This window comes from Candoia aspera, chromosome 1, assembly GCF_035149785.1.
Source record: "Candoia aspera isolate rCanAsp1 chromosome 1, rCanAsp1.hap2, whole genome shotgun sequence".
Taxonomy (NCBI): Eukaryota; Metazoa; Chordata; class Lepidosauria; order Squamata; family Boidae; genus Candoia; species Candoia aspera.
The window spans coordinates 305,776,801-305,792,013 of NC_086153.1; the positions used below are offsets into that span (position 1 = coordinate 305,776,801).

Genomic DNA, 15,213 nt, shown 5'->3' on the forward strand with positions numbered 1-15,213 from the left:
AAATGCTTTTAAAGATTTTCCAGCACTAAAAATATGAGGGCCAAAAGCAATATACATTTCATATACATACACAGGTAACTCACAGCATATAAAGTACAAATCTTCCATTGTTTTATAGCTATCGGAAGCATATGACTAGAATGAACTACATGAAATATTTTAAAAGTGAATTAACTACAAAAGAATCATAAAAGGATAGCATTCTATAAAATTTCACTATGAAAATGAAATGTAGTTTAGTAATGCTGAGACTTGTAAATTTAATGCTAAATGCTTCCAGCTGCCTATTTTATCACTATGACATTGATGAAAAATTGAATGTATAATGATGCCAACAGTCAATACAGACTAACATTACTATACAAGTTAATTTTGCACTTCTGACTGAATGCTCATTTGTCTAGACTTTTTGAAACTAGTGATTTATGTTTCTGGAATCTGCACTTTTTCATGTCAAAGTTACTTATTACACAATGCCATTAAGAGATCCAAGAGAATCAGAGGTTCTCTGAATGTGTTGCATTCTCTCTGTCCATTTTCTGCTCCAGGTCACCTACCATTGAAACCAAGTCAGTTTTCCACTCTCAAAAATGTGACGACTTATTTATTGCCTACCCAGGAATTATTTCAACAAATCCTCTTTCAAGGCCATGAGGACTATACCTTTCTTCAAGGGGACTGGCACTACCTCTACCACCAAATAAACATCTGGTATTTTACAGGCAGGTTCATTCCTTTGCACTCTGAGTCCTGCATTCATTTGCACTGAGGTTTGTAACTCAGGCCTTTAGCTTTAGGTTCTCTACAAAAATCTGAACAGAAACTCTGCTTTCCTTAAAACAAACAGGATTCATAAACACCAGTCACAAGTAAATCTTTCATTCATAGAAACTGACCTAAGAAATGTATTTGTGGCTGTTAATCTACTCTTAATATAAAAAACCATCTTAATTACCCAAATGATTAAGGAGCAGAGAATGTATGTCTGGTTCTATAAGGCAACAACCCAGTTCCTGGAATACAGCTTGTCTTTCCAAAGGTTTAGCCAGACAAGAAAACTGGGTGATCGCCAAGCAAAATAGGGCACTTTCACTATTTATACCAACAGGAACAAGAGAACAAAAGGAATATAAAACATATATGATTGCAAATACAAACTTTCAAGATAAGATTTCAGACTGGAAATTTTTCAAGTTTACCACAGTCATTTAAAGCCAACTTTCACAAGTGCTAAACTTTAGCAACTCTGCAGCAAGCAACCTTCTTCTTACAGAGGCAAGCTTTTAATATCATATTAAAAACCATATTAATACCCCATGTATTGTTTTGTTGCTATAAAATTGATGCCCTGGAAATGCAAAGCATAATTCATGATCTTACAATAAAAAATGTGAAAGAATCAGAGGTGTTCAGATTTATAACCATCGACTTGTTAGCATGAGGTGATCACTGGTTCTATGAGCTGATAACAGACTAACTTCAGGTAACAGAGTACAGGCATTTGCTAAGTTTCCACTTCTAAACGTACTCACCATCCATTCTCCTTATGCTTGGCAACCATTTAAATAAATACAGTCTTGAAGATCCAAAATAATGTTTTTATTATTATTTTTATTGTAAACTGCCCAGAGTCCGCCGTTGGGGGAAATGGGCGATGATACAAATTAATTAATTAATTAATTAATTAAAATAAATAAATAAATAAATATTGCTGCAAAATTCAATATAGTGTAAAATTTATGAAAATGGGAGACATTACCTGTCACATTGCTGGAAGGACTAGTGATTCCTGTCATTCCTAAAGGCATCATGTTAGCAAGAGAAAGCTTTGGTGGGGGAAGAGTTGGGCGTGATTCTGTTTCAAGGAACTTCACAAACAGTTCTGAGAAAGACTGAAAAGATGCCCCTGAATTAAACTACTGCAAACATTTTAGGAAAGGCATAATGAGTTGATTTAAGAATTTCACACCTGCACTATGACAACCTGATAGCTGATTTCTACGAATCACAGTTTCTGGCTTATCTGAATGCCGAAGAATATTCTTAATTTTATCAGATTGTCACGTAATACCTTTGCCTGAAAGGAAGGTGACCTGAGTTTATGACCATTCCCCCTCTACCCAATAGGAAGGTTCAACACTTGCCTCTATTACCAGATTCTCAGCTAACCTAACAAATCTCAGCCACTCTAAAAGTATATTATTTGGGAATATTACAATTTAGTTCAGTATAATTCTAGAGCCTTGGAACAGAAAATTGGGTATATGGTTTTATATATGTAGCACAAAAACAGCTGAGATTCTCATTAATTACAAAGTCTATGTCACCTTGTGTTTAAAAAAAATAAAAAACAACAGACATTAAGCAGAGAATTCTTGAGCAAAATCCTGAACAGGATTATATATAACAAAAATTAATGAGCAGTGTATTTTTTCCCAAAGAGAAAAAAAATTAAGCATGAGAAACATTGTGAAAAATGAACAAATGGAAAATAAATTGAACTGAAATAGAAAAGCAAAAATATTGATGTAGAGCTTCATCCCTTAAAGTCTAAGAATAATGGCCTAAAACATCAGCATTTACAACATAAAAAGTTCTATATTTTCTCTAAAAAGGAATTACTGCAAAATGCTTACACTACTGAAAATCGATTGCTGGCTGGGTCTGAGAGGTGTGTTGGGGACACTCTTTGATTCAGCAGCTCTTCCACCAAACCATCCAGTCACCCATTGCGTTACACCGTTTTGATCTTCAGTCAGCAACTAGAGAGCAATTTAAATCAAAAGGAAAAGTTCAAATTGGCTATTTTTCAAGTAGAGTATCAGACTTTTCTTTTTCATTATTGACAAGAAAAAGTAATTTATGCTTAAATAATGGAAATTGCAAATTGTTTCAGACTGCAAAATCCATTCCCCTATTTGGAATACTAATGATTAAATTGAAGATGTGTGGCATTGGATTCACTGGATTTAGCCCAGCATTTAAATAATAATACATTATTGACATTTAAATAGACAAAACACACCCAAAGGAGAGATAAGAATTACCTGCTCCAGTTCATCCTTTTTTATTCCTAGGATACTTCCCATTAGCCTTAGCACCTCATGCCGCTTATTCTTTGGAGTATGGAAATGCCCAATGAAAAGATTTCTCATCAAGACTCTATTAAAATTAAGATAAAGCAAATGTAACTTAACATGGCCTAAAAGAGAGACAAGAAGTTGGGGAACTATGCAGTATTTATTTTGCCATGATTCTATATCTCTCCCAATACTATTTTTAAATAACAAGGAATATAAGTAATAATACAAATACGGTTTACAAGGAGAGGAGAGGAGAGGATTTTTAAAGTAAGAGATTAGAACGTGGATGAATTTGAAAGCTGTTTTGACACTGACTGGTAATGAAGGATGAAGATAATGTGTTTTCCTGAACTATTTTGTGCCAAGTACAGAACTGAAGCAGTGCGTATACTATTCTTTTCTTCTTGTATACTGTCCCCTGTATGATGCACATTATTCCTATGCTCAAAGAGGAAAATACTCATGTGTGCAACTGACTTTGTGATTAAAAAAAGCCTGCTTCACGTCATAAGATTAAACCCTAACCCTAACTTGTCTTTTTTGTGCAATTGATAATGTTGTATTAGCACTGAGGGAAAAACTGTGAAGAAAAAGCAGGTTTAGCCCACTTAACACTAAAATTAACTGTTTTGCATAAAATTCATGAAAAAGATTAAGAACTCTATGCAGAGCTTTGCATATTTTTACTTCTAGCAGACATCACTTCTTACAAGACGTCACTTCTAATAAGAACTCTTCCTGATCAGTACCATTTGATTTGAAAATTATGTATGAACATAACACCCTGGGAGGGATGATGTGCCCTGTGCCTTCTAAACCATCTTAATTCAGACATCAGTACCGCTGTAGAATAACACACAACTATGAGTACTAGCAGGGATGCGGTGGTGCTGCGGGTTAAACTGCTGAGCTGCTGAGCTTGCCGATCAGAAGGTCAGCGGTTCGAATCCGCGTGACGGGGTGAGCTCCCGTTGCTAGTCCCAGCTCCTGCCAACCTAGCAGTTCAAAAACATGCAAATGTGAGTAGATTAATAGGTACCGCTTCAGCAGGCAGGTAACAGCGTTCCATTTAGTTATGCCGGCCACATGACCACAGAAGTGTCTACAGACAAACGCTGGCTCTTCGGCTTTGAAACGGAGATGAGCACCACCCCCTAGAGTTGGACATGACTGGACTTCATGTCAAGAAAAACCTTTACCTTTACCTATGAGTACTAGTAATGACACCCAATTATTTTGCGGAATGATTTTTGTCAGTCAATCAAGTTTATGTAAAAGTAGTCATTATGAAAAAAAAGAACATGTTTCTAAATAGTCTGATCCAGTTTACAAAAAAGTTAAGCTAATTTATTTAATCCTAAAGAAATCTGCAAAAGAATTCTCCTTAAAAGACCACGGTAAGATCAGCATTGCCACTGATAAGCTAGATATCACAAAAGTTCTATTTTGAGAACCAGCACAAGATTGTAGAAATAAAATACAGCTAATTTTTAAATAGACTGTATTGATTAAGGCTGCAGTATTTTATATCTACAATTAATTGAAGTCTTTCTAGTTAACATATTATTCCCTGTCAATAAAGCATTATATTAGAAGAAAACTATCTTCTCTCTTCCTTTTTAAATTATTGCCTTCCCTCCCATTAGAACAACTTTAATTAATTGGACATATTAAATACTGCAGCCTTAATATTTAGAGACCATTTAAAAATTATTTGTTGTTTATTTGTGTTTTATTTTTACAACCTTGTGCTGGCTCTCTTCCCCATTACATCAGCCCGTCCCACTTGATCGTGCAGAGGGGGCATGCTGTGGACCCTGTCTGTGAGACAACTCCGTTTGGCGGGTCCAGGAAGCAGGCCTTCTCTGCAGTGGCGCCCGCCCTGTGGAACATGCTGCCCCCAGAGGTGAGACTGGCCCCATTGCTCCTGGACTTCCGGAGGAGTCTGAAGACCTGGCTCAGCCACCTCGCTTGGGGTGGAGAGGGGAATAGATCTACATGGGGAAGGCTGCTATCCTAGACCACTCCTCCCACACTTGGACTGTTTTAGATTCTCCTGCCACTTGGACTTTTCTACTTTTTTACTCTTATTTATATCTATTTATTAGAGTAATTTTATATTTGTATATTTCATTTATTGTATGGTTGTTGTTTTAATTAATTATCGTAAATCACCCAGAGTCCCCCGATGGGAGGAGATGGGCAGGGACAAATTGAAGAAAGAAAGAAAGAAAGAAAGAAAGAAAGAAAGAAAGAAAGAAAGAAAGAAAGAAAGAAAGAAAGAAAGAAAGAAAGAAAGAGAGGGAGGGAGGGAGGGAGGGAGGGAGGGAGGGAGGGAGGGAGGGAGGGAGGGAGAAAGAAAGGAAGAAAGAAAGAAAGAAAGAAAGGAAGAAAGAGAGAAAGAAAGAAAGAAAGAAAGAAAGGAAGAGAGAGAGAGAGAGAGAGAGAGAGAGAGAGAGAGAGAGAGAGAAGAATGAATTTACAATTGCAATTAAAATACAATATGGAAAAACAAATACTCACTTGTCTACTTTTCCTTCAGTACTGTTTATGAGATTCATTAATTTATTTTGTGCATCTTCTAACATTTCTTGTTTGATTGCACCTAAAGAAATAAATTACATTTATTGTATTAAGTAAGAAATAAACAAAAAGAGATGCATTAGTTGAGTCTCCAGCAGGAAGAATTTTTCAAAAATGAGATATGCACTGATAGGAATAGGTAAAAGCTATCATATACTATCACAATTTACAATTTGTATTGTTTTTATTGTCTCAGATTTGATTGTGCTCTTTTGTTCACTGTCCAGAATCTCTCAAGACTGGGGCAGCCTATAAATATTGTTAAATAAATAATAAAAAAGGAATCTTAATAGTCATGATGCAAACTCAACCTTAAATCTGTATTTCTATCTTCAAGCAGTAAAATGTATGATTTTACACTGAAAACTTTCCCCTAAATTTTTTTTCACTGAATAAAGGCAAGAAAATAACTATATAAGTAGATCATTATATCATCTGAAATAATTCATCTATAATAAAAGAGGATTATAAATTAAAGCACCTAGTTGCCTTAGCAAAGAATGACACATGTAGGAAAAGCTTTACTAGAATTAATAAATTTCAATTTATTTAAAATATCTGTTACAATCTATTAACAAAAACTAGATACATAACTAAAAGACAAACAGCAGGATATGAATTCAAAGTGCAAGACTATGGAAACCATTCAGCTTTGGTTAAATTGACTGAAGTTGAGAAAATTAGGTCTCCTGCAATAACGCAAACAACAGCAACCAGAAAAATGTGATTCTCATTAAATACATTAGTGATGTTGAACTTGCTTTCTTCCCCCTCCCCATGTGCACTTCCAAACTCCTCCAGATGTTATCCAGTGTCACAACTGGATATAACCCATTCCTTTTACAACCTTCATTTATCCTAGTGGAGAACTGTCATTTGAGAAGATGAAGATTCAAAACGCTGGCAAATTTTGGCAGCACTGAATAAGATTTATGCATGAAGCAAGAGTGAGGCTTTTAAACAAACTCATAAATTATAGAATAAAAAGTAGGGAAGCTACTTTCATAGATTTAATAAAGTCAGACTAAAACAATTAAAAAGTTAGCCCATATTTGTAACTAAATATGAAATAAAACTTTAAAGGGAGGTCACTAGTACAGGGGAACCTAGATTAAAAATTAGCTTTCTCTAAGTAATTTCAAGTCATTCATTCATTCAGCCCAACCTTCTTCTAAGGTACAGTAAAAATATATCAAGAGAAGAGGAACCATGCACGCCATGTACACTATCTGGTGCTTTCTGTAAGACAGCTAAGTCAGAAATGAAATAAAACGTGTGAATTGAATTGTCCTGCTAATATATTATTTCTTTTTATAGAAACATGTTTATTTTGATATTACACATCTATAAATAAACATGACAGAGTTTGAACGCTCACCTAATTGTGTAATCAATAAGCCAAGACAGACAAGATAAGGTATTTATTACAGGCACACACTAGCCCAAAAGAGAAAAAAAGCAAAAGTCTGAGACAGCAAATAAAAATTACAGTAAAATCCAATGACTATAAAGCAGGTGTGGTCAAGGGGTGATATATTTTACAAATAGTAAATCAAAATGGTGGCAATGAGTGCACCATTGGAAGACCAAGTTAGGGACAGATTGTCACGGAGAAAATCTATCCACATGGTCGCTAAAAGTCAATGACTTAATGGCACATAATCAATCAAAGAGGTAAAGGAGCTGTGCAGTCTCAATTGGGCTCTGAACAAAAGATACAATACTTTTAGTGCAGCAGGTACAAATAACACACCCCTAGTGTAGTAAAAGGGCTGTATTAATATTGCTGACTTCTGTGAATTTTGAACAATGTACTCTATATGTGTCCTGTGTTTACCAGATGAATGAAACTAATCAGTAAGTATCCCTCACAATTTATTCTATCACATAATGAACCTCAGAAATTGATATAATACTTTATCAATGAGGGTAAGTTAGACAGAACAGGGCTAAATTTCAAAGCTTCTGTGAACTCAGACACTTAAAATATTCTCCTTCAATTTGTTAACCATTTATGGAAATTCAAAACCCTAAATCTACTATGTCTTTTGTTTTTCCACAATTGTAATATCTGCTGCCAAAATAATCAATTTGAAAATCGTTTAGCAGTTCAGGCCAAGAAAACCATGTCTAGGAATGTATCTGGCCACTATTCAACAAGACATTATATATTTTCTTGTGCAAATAATAGCCTTTGAATGAAGTCTCCTTTACTTGGGAAAAGAAAAAAGTGAACTAGTTAAAGGTAAGATTTGATAGATAATGAGCTCCAACCCATTTGCTGTTCAACACATCGAAAATATATGCAGTAAACATGCTCCACAGAAAGACTCTTAGGCTTTTACTATACTTGTTGTTTACTTGGTAAGAAGTTTGCCAATAATGTTAAGCTAATCACAAAGAGAGAATGGGGAGAATGGTTCATTCTCCAATCCCACTAACCAGTGTTCTTCATAAATAGTGAAACTGGCCACCCATTGTGGGAAAAGGCAAATTTTTTTAAAAAATCAAAAGCTAAGAAACCGCTAGTGAAGAATTCCAAGTGCAAACCTCTCATGACAGCTGCTGTCAGGAATAGCAGCACTGGATTTCCCTTAGTCCTGAATCTTACTCGTCCCAAATAGATTGTGCTTTCGAGGCATTAAACATATTTTTCAGAGCTGTGAAGCTATTTACAAACAGGCTAGATGGAGCATTCTCCCTTTGTCTATTTTACTGTGATCTTCTCAAATAAATTTTTTTGCCAATTTCCTCCTCTGTACAGTGCAAAGTCATGGCATAACTCTATGACAGTGTTTTTCAATCTTGGGAACTTTAAGATGTGAGGACTTCAACTCCCAGAATTCCCCAGCCAGCCATGCATCTGTTCCTCCCCATCTAGCCTCTAGGCACTAGGTAAGACCTCAGCATCATCAGTTGACTAGCCAGGGATTAAGAGGTTTGGAATGGAGTATCATTCCATTCATATTCCAATATTGAAAAAGGGTGGTCCTAAAGAATGTTCAAACTACCAAGTAATTATACTTATTTCACATGCTAGTCAGATAATGCTCAAGATTTTGCAACAATACATGGAACAAGAACTGCCACATATACAAGCTGGGTTCAAAAGTGGCAGAAGTACCTGAGATCACACTGTGAATATCCAATGAATAATGGAAAAAGCAAGGGAGTTTCTTGATTATACCAAGGATTTTGACTGTGAAGACTACAACAAATTATGGATAGCCATTAAAAATATGGAAGTACTGAGCCATCTCAGCCTGTTGAAGAATCTGTATGGTGACCGAAAGGCAACAGTTAGAACAGACTATAAAGCAACTAAATAGTTCAAAAAGTGCGAAAAGAGAGTGGGTGTATAGTGTCCCCTTACCTTTTCGACTTACATGCAGAACATCTCATAAGAAATGTTAGACTGGAAGAATTAAAATTTGGGATTAAAATTGTAGGGGAAAATATCAATAGCCTCAGATATGTAATGGCTGGAAATAAGAAAGATTTTTAATTGTTGTTGTTGTTGAAGGTGAAAGAGGTGTGCAAAATTCTGTCTGCTGCTCAATACTTAAAAACAACAAAAAACAAAACAACTAAGATTATGTTGAAAAGCAGTGCCAACCCACTGCAAATAGGGAGAGAAGGCATTAAAGTAGTAAAATATTTTCCAAAGCTCAAAAATTTTCAGGGATAGTGACTACAGCCATGAGTAAGTGCAAGCTTACAAAAACTCAAAGCAGCAGTGACTAATAGACACTCCTGGCAAAATGATGTCTGTTGGATCACAAAAGTCAGAAGCAACTAAATGATTGAGCAACAACAAGCAGATATAATAAGTGGCTATAGGAGAAATTTTCTTATACTAGTAATGCAGAGCATAGCATTAATAACATTCACCTCTACAGTCCCTAACAAAAAACACAGTTAGGACTATTGGGTCCAGGTGGCAAAGAATTTGTTGTTTCTTTTTGCTGTTACAGCCTGGATCTGGTAGCCTTGACTACCCTAAAATAAAGGAAGCCACTACCTGTGTAATGATTTCATCAAATATTTGACTAATCACCTAACAATATTTGATCAATTAACTGATCTATCCACAACAGGACAAAGCACTGCTTGATCATAACCAGCTGACAAAGCTAAAATAAGTTGTGCATGCCAATTACAAGAGGGCAATTCAAAGGTAGAAAAATGGGCATGAAGCACACTGAAACTTGGCTGCAAGTTGTACTATGTGCTTTACATGCTATTATCCCATTAAAGTACAAACTGCAAAGACACAGCTGGAATTTAGGGCAACGTTTATGCAATTAAGCGATAGACATCACAGTTCCTCATGAAGTGGCTGCTGATCTCATGTGGCCAAATCCCAAATTTCTCCACATCCCCAACTGCTTCACTGACCACAAACACTATTCTCATATCTAATGATCAAGCAGCTGTGCATTACACGAGAGTAAGGTGAAACAATATCTTACGCAGTATAACCCACAGTTTTATATTTTGTACTGATTCTGATTACTGTAAACTACTCTGATTTTCTTGAGTTTTCTAACTAGAGGTACCTGCTTTCTTTAAAGGACAACAAACAAACAAAACAGTTAATACTGTAGAGAGCAAGGTAATGACAAAAATGCAATCTGGCCTTTTGCATGCTGTTCTTTCCCCTGAAAATATTCCATCCCAGATTCTAGCCATGACGGTCAACTTAAAAAAAACCTAAGTTGTGCATTCTGATTTGCCAGTATGCTCAGACTGACAGATTTGTCTTTCAAGAAATGAGCATAATAATCAATGATTGCTATGAGAGAGGTATGAGGGCTATGAGAGCCTCGTGTGGCACAGAGTGGTAGGCGGCAGTATTGCAACTGAAACTCTACCCATGACCCGAGTTCGATCCCAGTAGATGCTGGATTCTCGGGTAGCCGGCTCAGGTCGACTCAGCCTTCCATCCTTCCGAGGTCGGTAAAATGAGGACCCAGCTTGCTGGGGAAGGTGATGACTGGGGAAGGCAATGGCAAACCACCCCACTATAGTCTGCCAAGAAAATGTCGCGAAAGCGACGTCCCCCCAAAGGGTCAGACATGACTTGGTGCTTGCACAGGGGACCTTTCTTTCACCTTTCACATGAGAGGGGTGCCTTTAAGGTACATTTATTTTATAACAAATATTACCACGAAGAGAATTTCAATTACACTTTGCTAAAATAGAAGTCCCTATAAATATATTTAAATTGTACTATAAGAAACAATTAATCTCAATTTGACTTACGGAAAATAAGTTGGTCTGCAATGCTATTCAAATATTTTATATATTTGCAACACTAAGATAAGCAGGAATAACTTCTTTTTTTGAAAAAAAATGTTTCTCTTGGCAAATCTTTCTACTGTCTGGCCAAGATGTAAATAAAGTATATTACAATAGTATTCATCAACACTTCAGTATATTTTGTCCAAAAATAAGGCAAAGTTGAAGGCAAATGCACAACTGGATTCACTATTTGTACAGTTGAGTGTCTGCTTGAAATGATTGTTTTTTAGTCTAGAAGTTCATATTTTCTGAAAATAAAAGCTACCTGGTACATCACTCTTCTTGTGGAAAGGGGAGGAATTTTATATTTCAATGTATCAATACAATACTTGTAATGTTTACATTTTAGCAGGTGTGGGCCACATTTGCCCCTACCAGATGTCTCTTAGCTTTAAATCCAGTTGTTTAGTCAGTATGGTCAATGATGACAGATGCTGGGAAATAGAATTGAGCAACATCTGGAAGGCAACAGGCTGCCCACCCAACTTTAAGAGAGCACTTCATGCAGTAGTTCTCAATATTAATAGAGGTCATTTCAACTTCTGAAAAAGGTATATATTTACATTGCAACCCTTCCAATGTATCTTCTGACAAGAGACTGTAGTGGGAGAAGGGATCAAATAGCCCTGTGGCACAAATTCAATGAATCTCAACATACTAACTGAACACACACCTGCAGCAATATTCTTGGATCTCAGCTGCCCAATAGAGGCCTAGTGGTTAAGGCAATGGGCTAGAAACCAGGAGACTGAAAGTTCTAGTCCCGCTTTAGGCATGAAAGCCGGCTGGGTGACCTTGGGCCAATCACTCTCTCTCAGCCCAACTCACCTCACAGGGTTGTTGCTGTGGGGAAAAGAGGAGGAGGAAGGAGTATTAGGTATGTTCACCGCCTTGAGTTATTTATAAAAATAATAAAGGCGGGATATTAAATAAATAAATAAATAAATATTTTGGAGTGGATAAAAATAGTTGAAAACAGAGGATCTTTACTATTCAATGAAACATTATTTATGAGAAATTTTTAGAGTTTGATCAGATTATATTCTTCTAGTAGGTTTCCCATTCCTATTTTTTTTAGAAGGACAAATTGTCTTGACTGTTATGACCAACAGAATTTCTATGTCCTATGGAATTAAGGAAAGCTATTTTACCTTACTTACTGTTTTGACAGTTTTCTAATAAAAATGAACCATGTCCACAAAACATCTGTAATTTTCTAATGATGTTCAGGGAAAAGTTAGCAATCAAGAAGAAGAGTAATTTCATTTTCTGTTAATGTATTCATCAAAATATACAGGAATAACGCAACTACACTTCCATTCCTAAGAACTCCCTTTTAAATTAAACTGTTAAGGTGTGTCTTATTCTGATTAAAGAATTGCCTCACTAGAATAAGAAGAACATGGGGCATACCAATGTTCATATCACTGATTCCACTACAATACTGGAGGAAGAAATGATTGTACAAACCACAAGGGACCTACTTATTTTCTTTTTTTTACTTTAGTTGTAGAAAGTAAAACAACTTGTAAAGAGGAAGATTCAGTCACAACTTTACCTTCACTTTTAACTACTAAAATAAAAGATACGTTACATAATGGTGTTTTGTTTGCAAAAATCTTAAATAATCTTGTTACCTTGTCTTTTAAGTTCTTCAATTTGTTCTTCTTTCAGATCCAGCTGCTCCGTTAATCTTGATGCAGAATCTAGTGCTTCATTTGCTTCGTTCAACTTTTCCTGGAAGATGAGGTGGATTGTTAAAGTAAGTTTACCATGATTACCAGAGCAATCAAAATAGATCTCTTCTATGTCACTCATATGGATCACACATAAACACATATATTCATGTTATTAAGGTAAAACTTTTTATAGGCAGTGAGTGCAATGGTGCAATGAGCCATCTCTATCTTTCTCACAAATTATTTCATCCACTTGCTACTCTAATCTTTCTGAATCTGTCATCCAGCATCTTAATCCATATAGTGGTGCTTAAAAGTTTGTGAACCCTCTTGAATTTTCAATTTTTCTGCATAAATATTTGGATGGAAGAGATCAAACTAGAACTTTTTGGCTCAGATGAAAAGCATTTGGCAAAAGGCAAACACTGTGGAATCCTTGGTGCTCTCTGAGCTTGGTTGTTTGCTTGCAGACATTTCATTACCTCACTAGGTAACATCATCAGTGCTAGTGAGTGTGGGGTTTGCTCCCTGTTTATATACAGTAGCTGTATATAATCAAGGAACTACCTGTATGTATGTAACTTTATCTGTATGTAACTGTATGGAATGTATGGAATGAATGTAATGTATGTGATAACTCTATGTAATTAAGGAACTACCAAGGAGAAAACCACCCCCACCAACACGGGCAGGGCAAACTATGGTATATAAACAGGGAGCAAACACCACACTCACTAGCACTGATAATGTTACTGTCATGAGCACTGATGGTGAGCAGGAGGGGGCCCCTATCCAGGGAGGAAAATGCATGCGTAGTACTGAGGACTTAAGCAGCCATTCAAAGAGACACAGAACAGACCCGCCTTGACTTTTGGGGTTTATCTGTCTGGGTTTTCCCACGCTTCTTCAGTTTGTTAGGATTTTCTGTCTTATGTAGTAGTAATAAACACTAGAGACCTATTCCTTGTCTCAGTGTGGTTCCTGACTGTTAGGACAGTTACCTAGTCGGCTAATGAAATGTCTGAAGGCAGACAACCACGCTCAGAGAGCACCAAGGACTCCATAGTTCAACCCCGAACTACATATATTCTCTTCTATTGGAGGCAAACACTGCATTCCAGCATAAGAACCTTATCTCATCTGTGAAACATGGAGGTGGCAATATTATGGTTTGGGCCTGCTTTGCTGCCTCTGGACCAGATGTTGTTGTTGTTTATTCGTTTAGTCGCTTCCGACTCTTCGTGACTTCATGGACCAGCGCACGCCAGAGCTTCCTGTCGGTCGTCAACACTCCCAGCTCCCCCAGGGACGAGTCCGTCACCTCTAGAATATCATCCATCCACCTTGCCCTTGGTCGGCCCCTCTTCCTTTTGCCTTCCACTCTCCCTAGCATCAGCATCTTCTCCAGGGTGTCCTGTCTTCTCATTATGTGGCCAAAGTATTTCAGTTTGGCCTTTAATATCATTCCCTCAAGTGAGCAGTCTGGCTTTATTTCCTGGAGGATGGACTGGTTTGATCTTCTTGCAGTCCAAGGCACTCTCAGAATTTTCCTCCAACACCACAGTTCAAAAGCATCTATCTTCCTTCGCTCAGCCTTCCTTATGGTCCAGCTCTCGCAACCATATGTTACTACGGGGAACACCATTGCTTTAACTATGCGGACCTTTGTTGTCAGTGTGATGTCTCTGCTCTTAACTATTTTATCGAGATTTGTCATTGCTCTTCTTCCAAGGATTAAGCGTCTTCTGATTTCCTGACTGCAGTCAGCATCTGCAGTAATCTTCGCACCTAGGAATACAAAGTCTTTCACTGCTTCTACATTTTCTCCCTCTATTTGCCAGTTATCAATCAAGCTGGTTGCCATAATCTTGGTTTTTTTGAGGTTTAGCTGCAAACCAGCTTTTGCACTTTCTTCTTTCACCTTCATCATAAGGCTCCTCAGTTCCTCTTCGCTTTCAGCCATCAAAGTGGTATCATCTGCATATCTGAGATTGTTAATGTTTCTTCCAGAGATTTTAACTCCAGCCTTGGATTCCTCAAGGCCAGCTTGTCGCATGATGTGTTCTGCGTACAAGTTGAATAGGTAGGGTGAGAGGATACAGCCCTGCCGTACTCCTTTCCCAATCTTAAACCAGTCTGTTGTTCCGTGGTCTGTTCTTACTGTTGCTACTTGGTCGTTATACAGATTCTTCAGGAGGCATACAAGATGACTTGGTATCCCCATACCACTAAGAACCTGCCACAATTTGTTATGGTCCACACAGTCAAAGGCTTTAGAATAGTCAATAAAACAGAAATAGATGTTTTTCTGAAACTCCCTGGCTTTTTCCATTATCCAGCGGATATTGGCAATTTGGTCTCTAGTTCCTCTGCCTTTTCTAAACCCAGCTTGTACATCTGGCAATTCTCGCTCCATGAACTGCTGAAGTCTACCTTGCAGGATCTTGAGCATTACCTTACTGGCATGTGAAATGAGTGCCACTGTTCGATAGTTTGAACATTCTTTAGTGTTTCCCTTTTTTGGTATGGGGATATAAGTTGATTTTTTCCAGTCTGATGGCCAT

General features: G+C 37.0%; 1 protein-coding gene across 1 annotated transcript in view; it reads right to left on the reverse strand.

Annotated features, from left to right (window-relative positions):
- The window catches only part of TRIP11 (thyroid hormone receptor interactor 11), a 52,222-nt gene that overhangs the window by 1,251 nt on the left and 35,758 nt on the right, over positions 1–15,213 (reverse strand). Inside the window, exons 15-19 of the mRNA XM_063290234.1 lie at positions 12,608–12,707; positions 5,607–5,688; positions 3,048–3,162; positions 2,637–2,762; positions 1,760–1,892 (exon numbers count right to left, since the gene is read on the reverse strand). Coding sequence (XP_063146304.1) covers positions 1,760–1,892; positions 2,637–2,762; positions 3,048–3,162; positions 5,607–5,688; positions 12,608–12,707 — 556 coding nt within the window. The remainder of the gene's footprint in view (positions 1–1,759; positions 1,893–2,636; positions 2,763–3,047; positions 3,163–5,606; positions 5,689–12,607; positions 12,708–15,213) is intronic.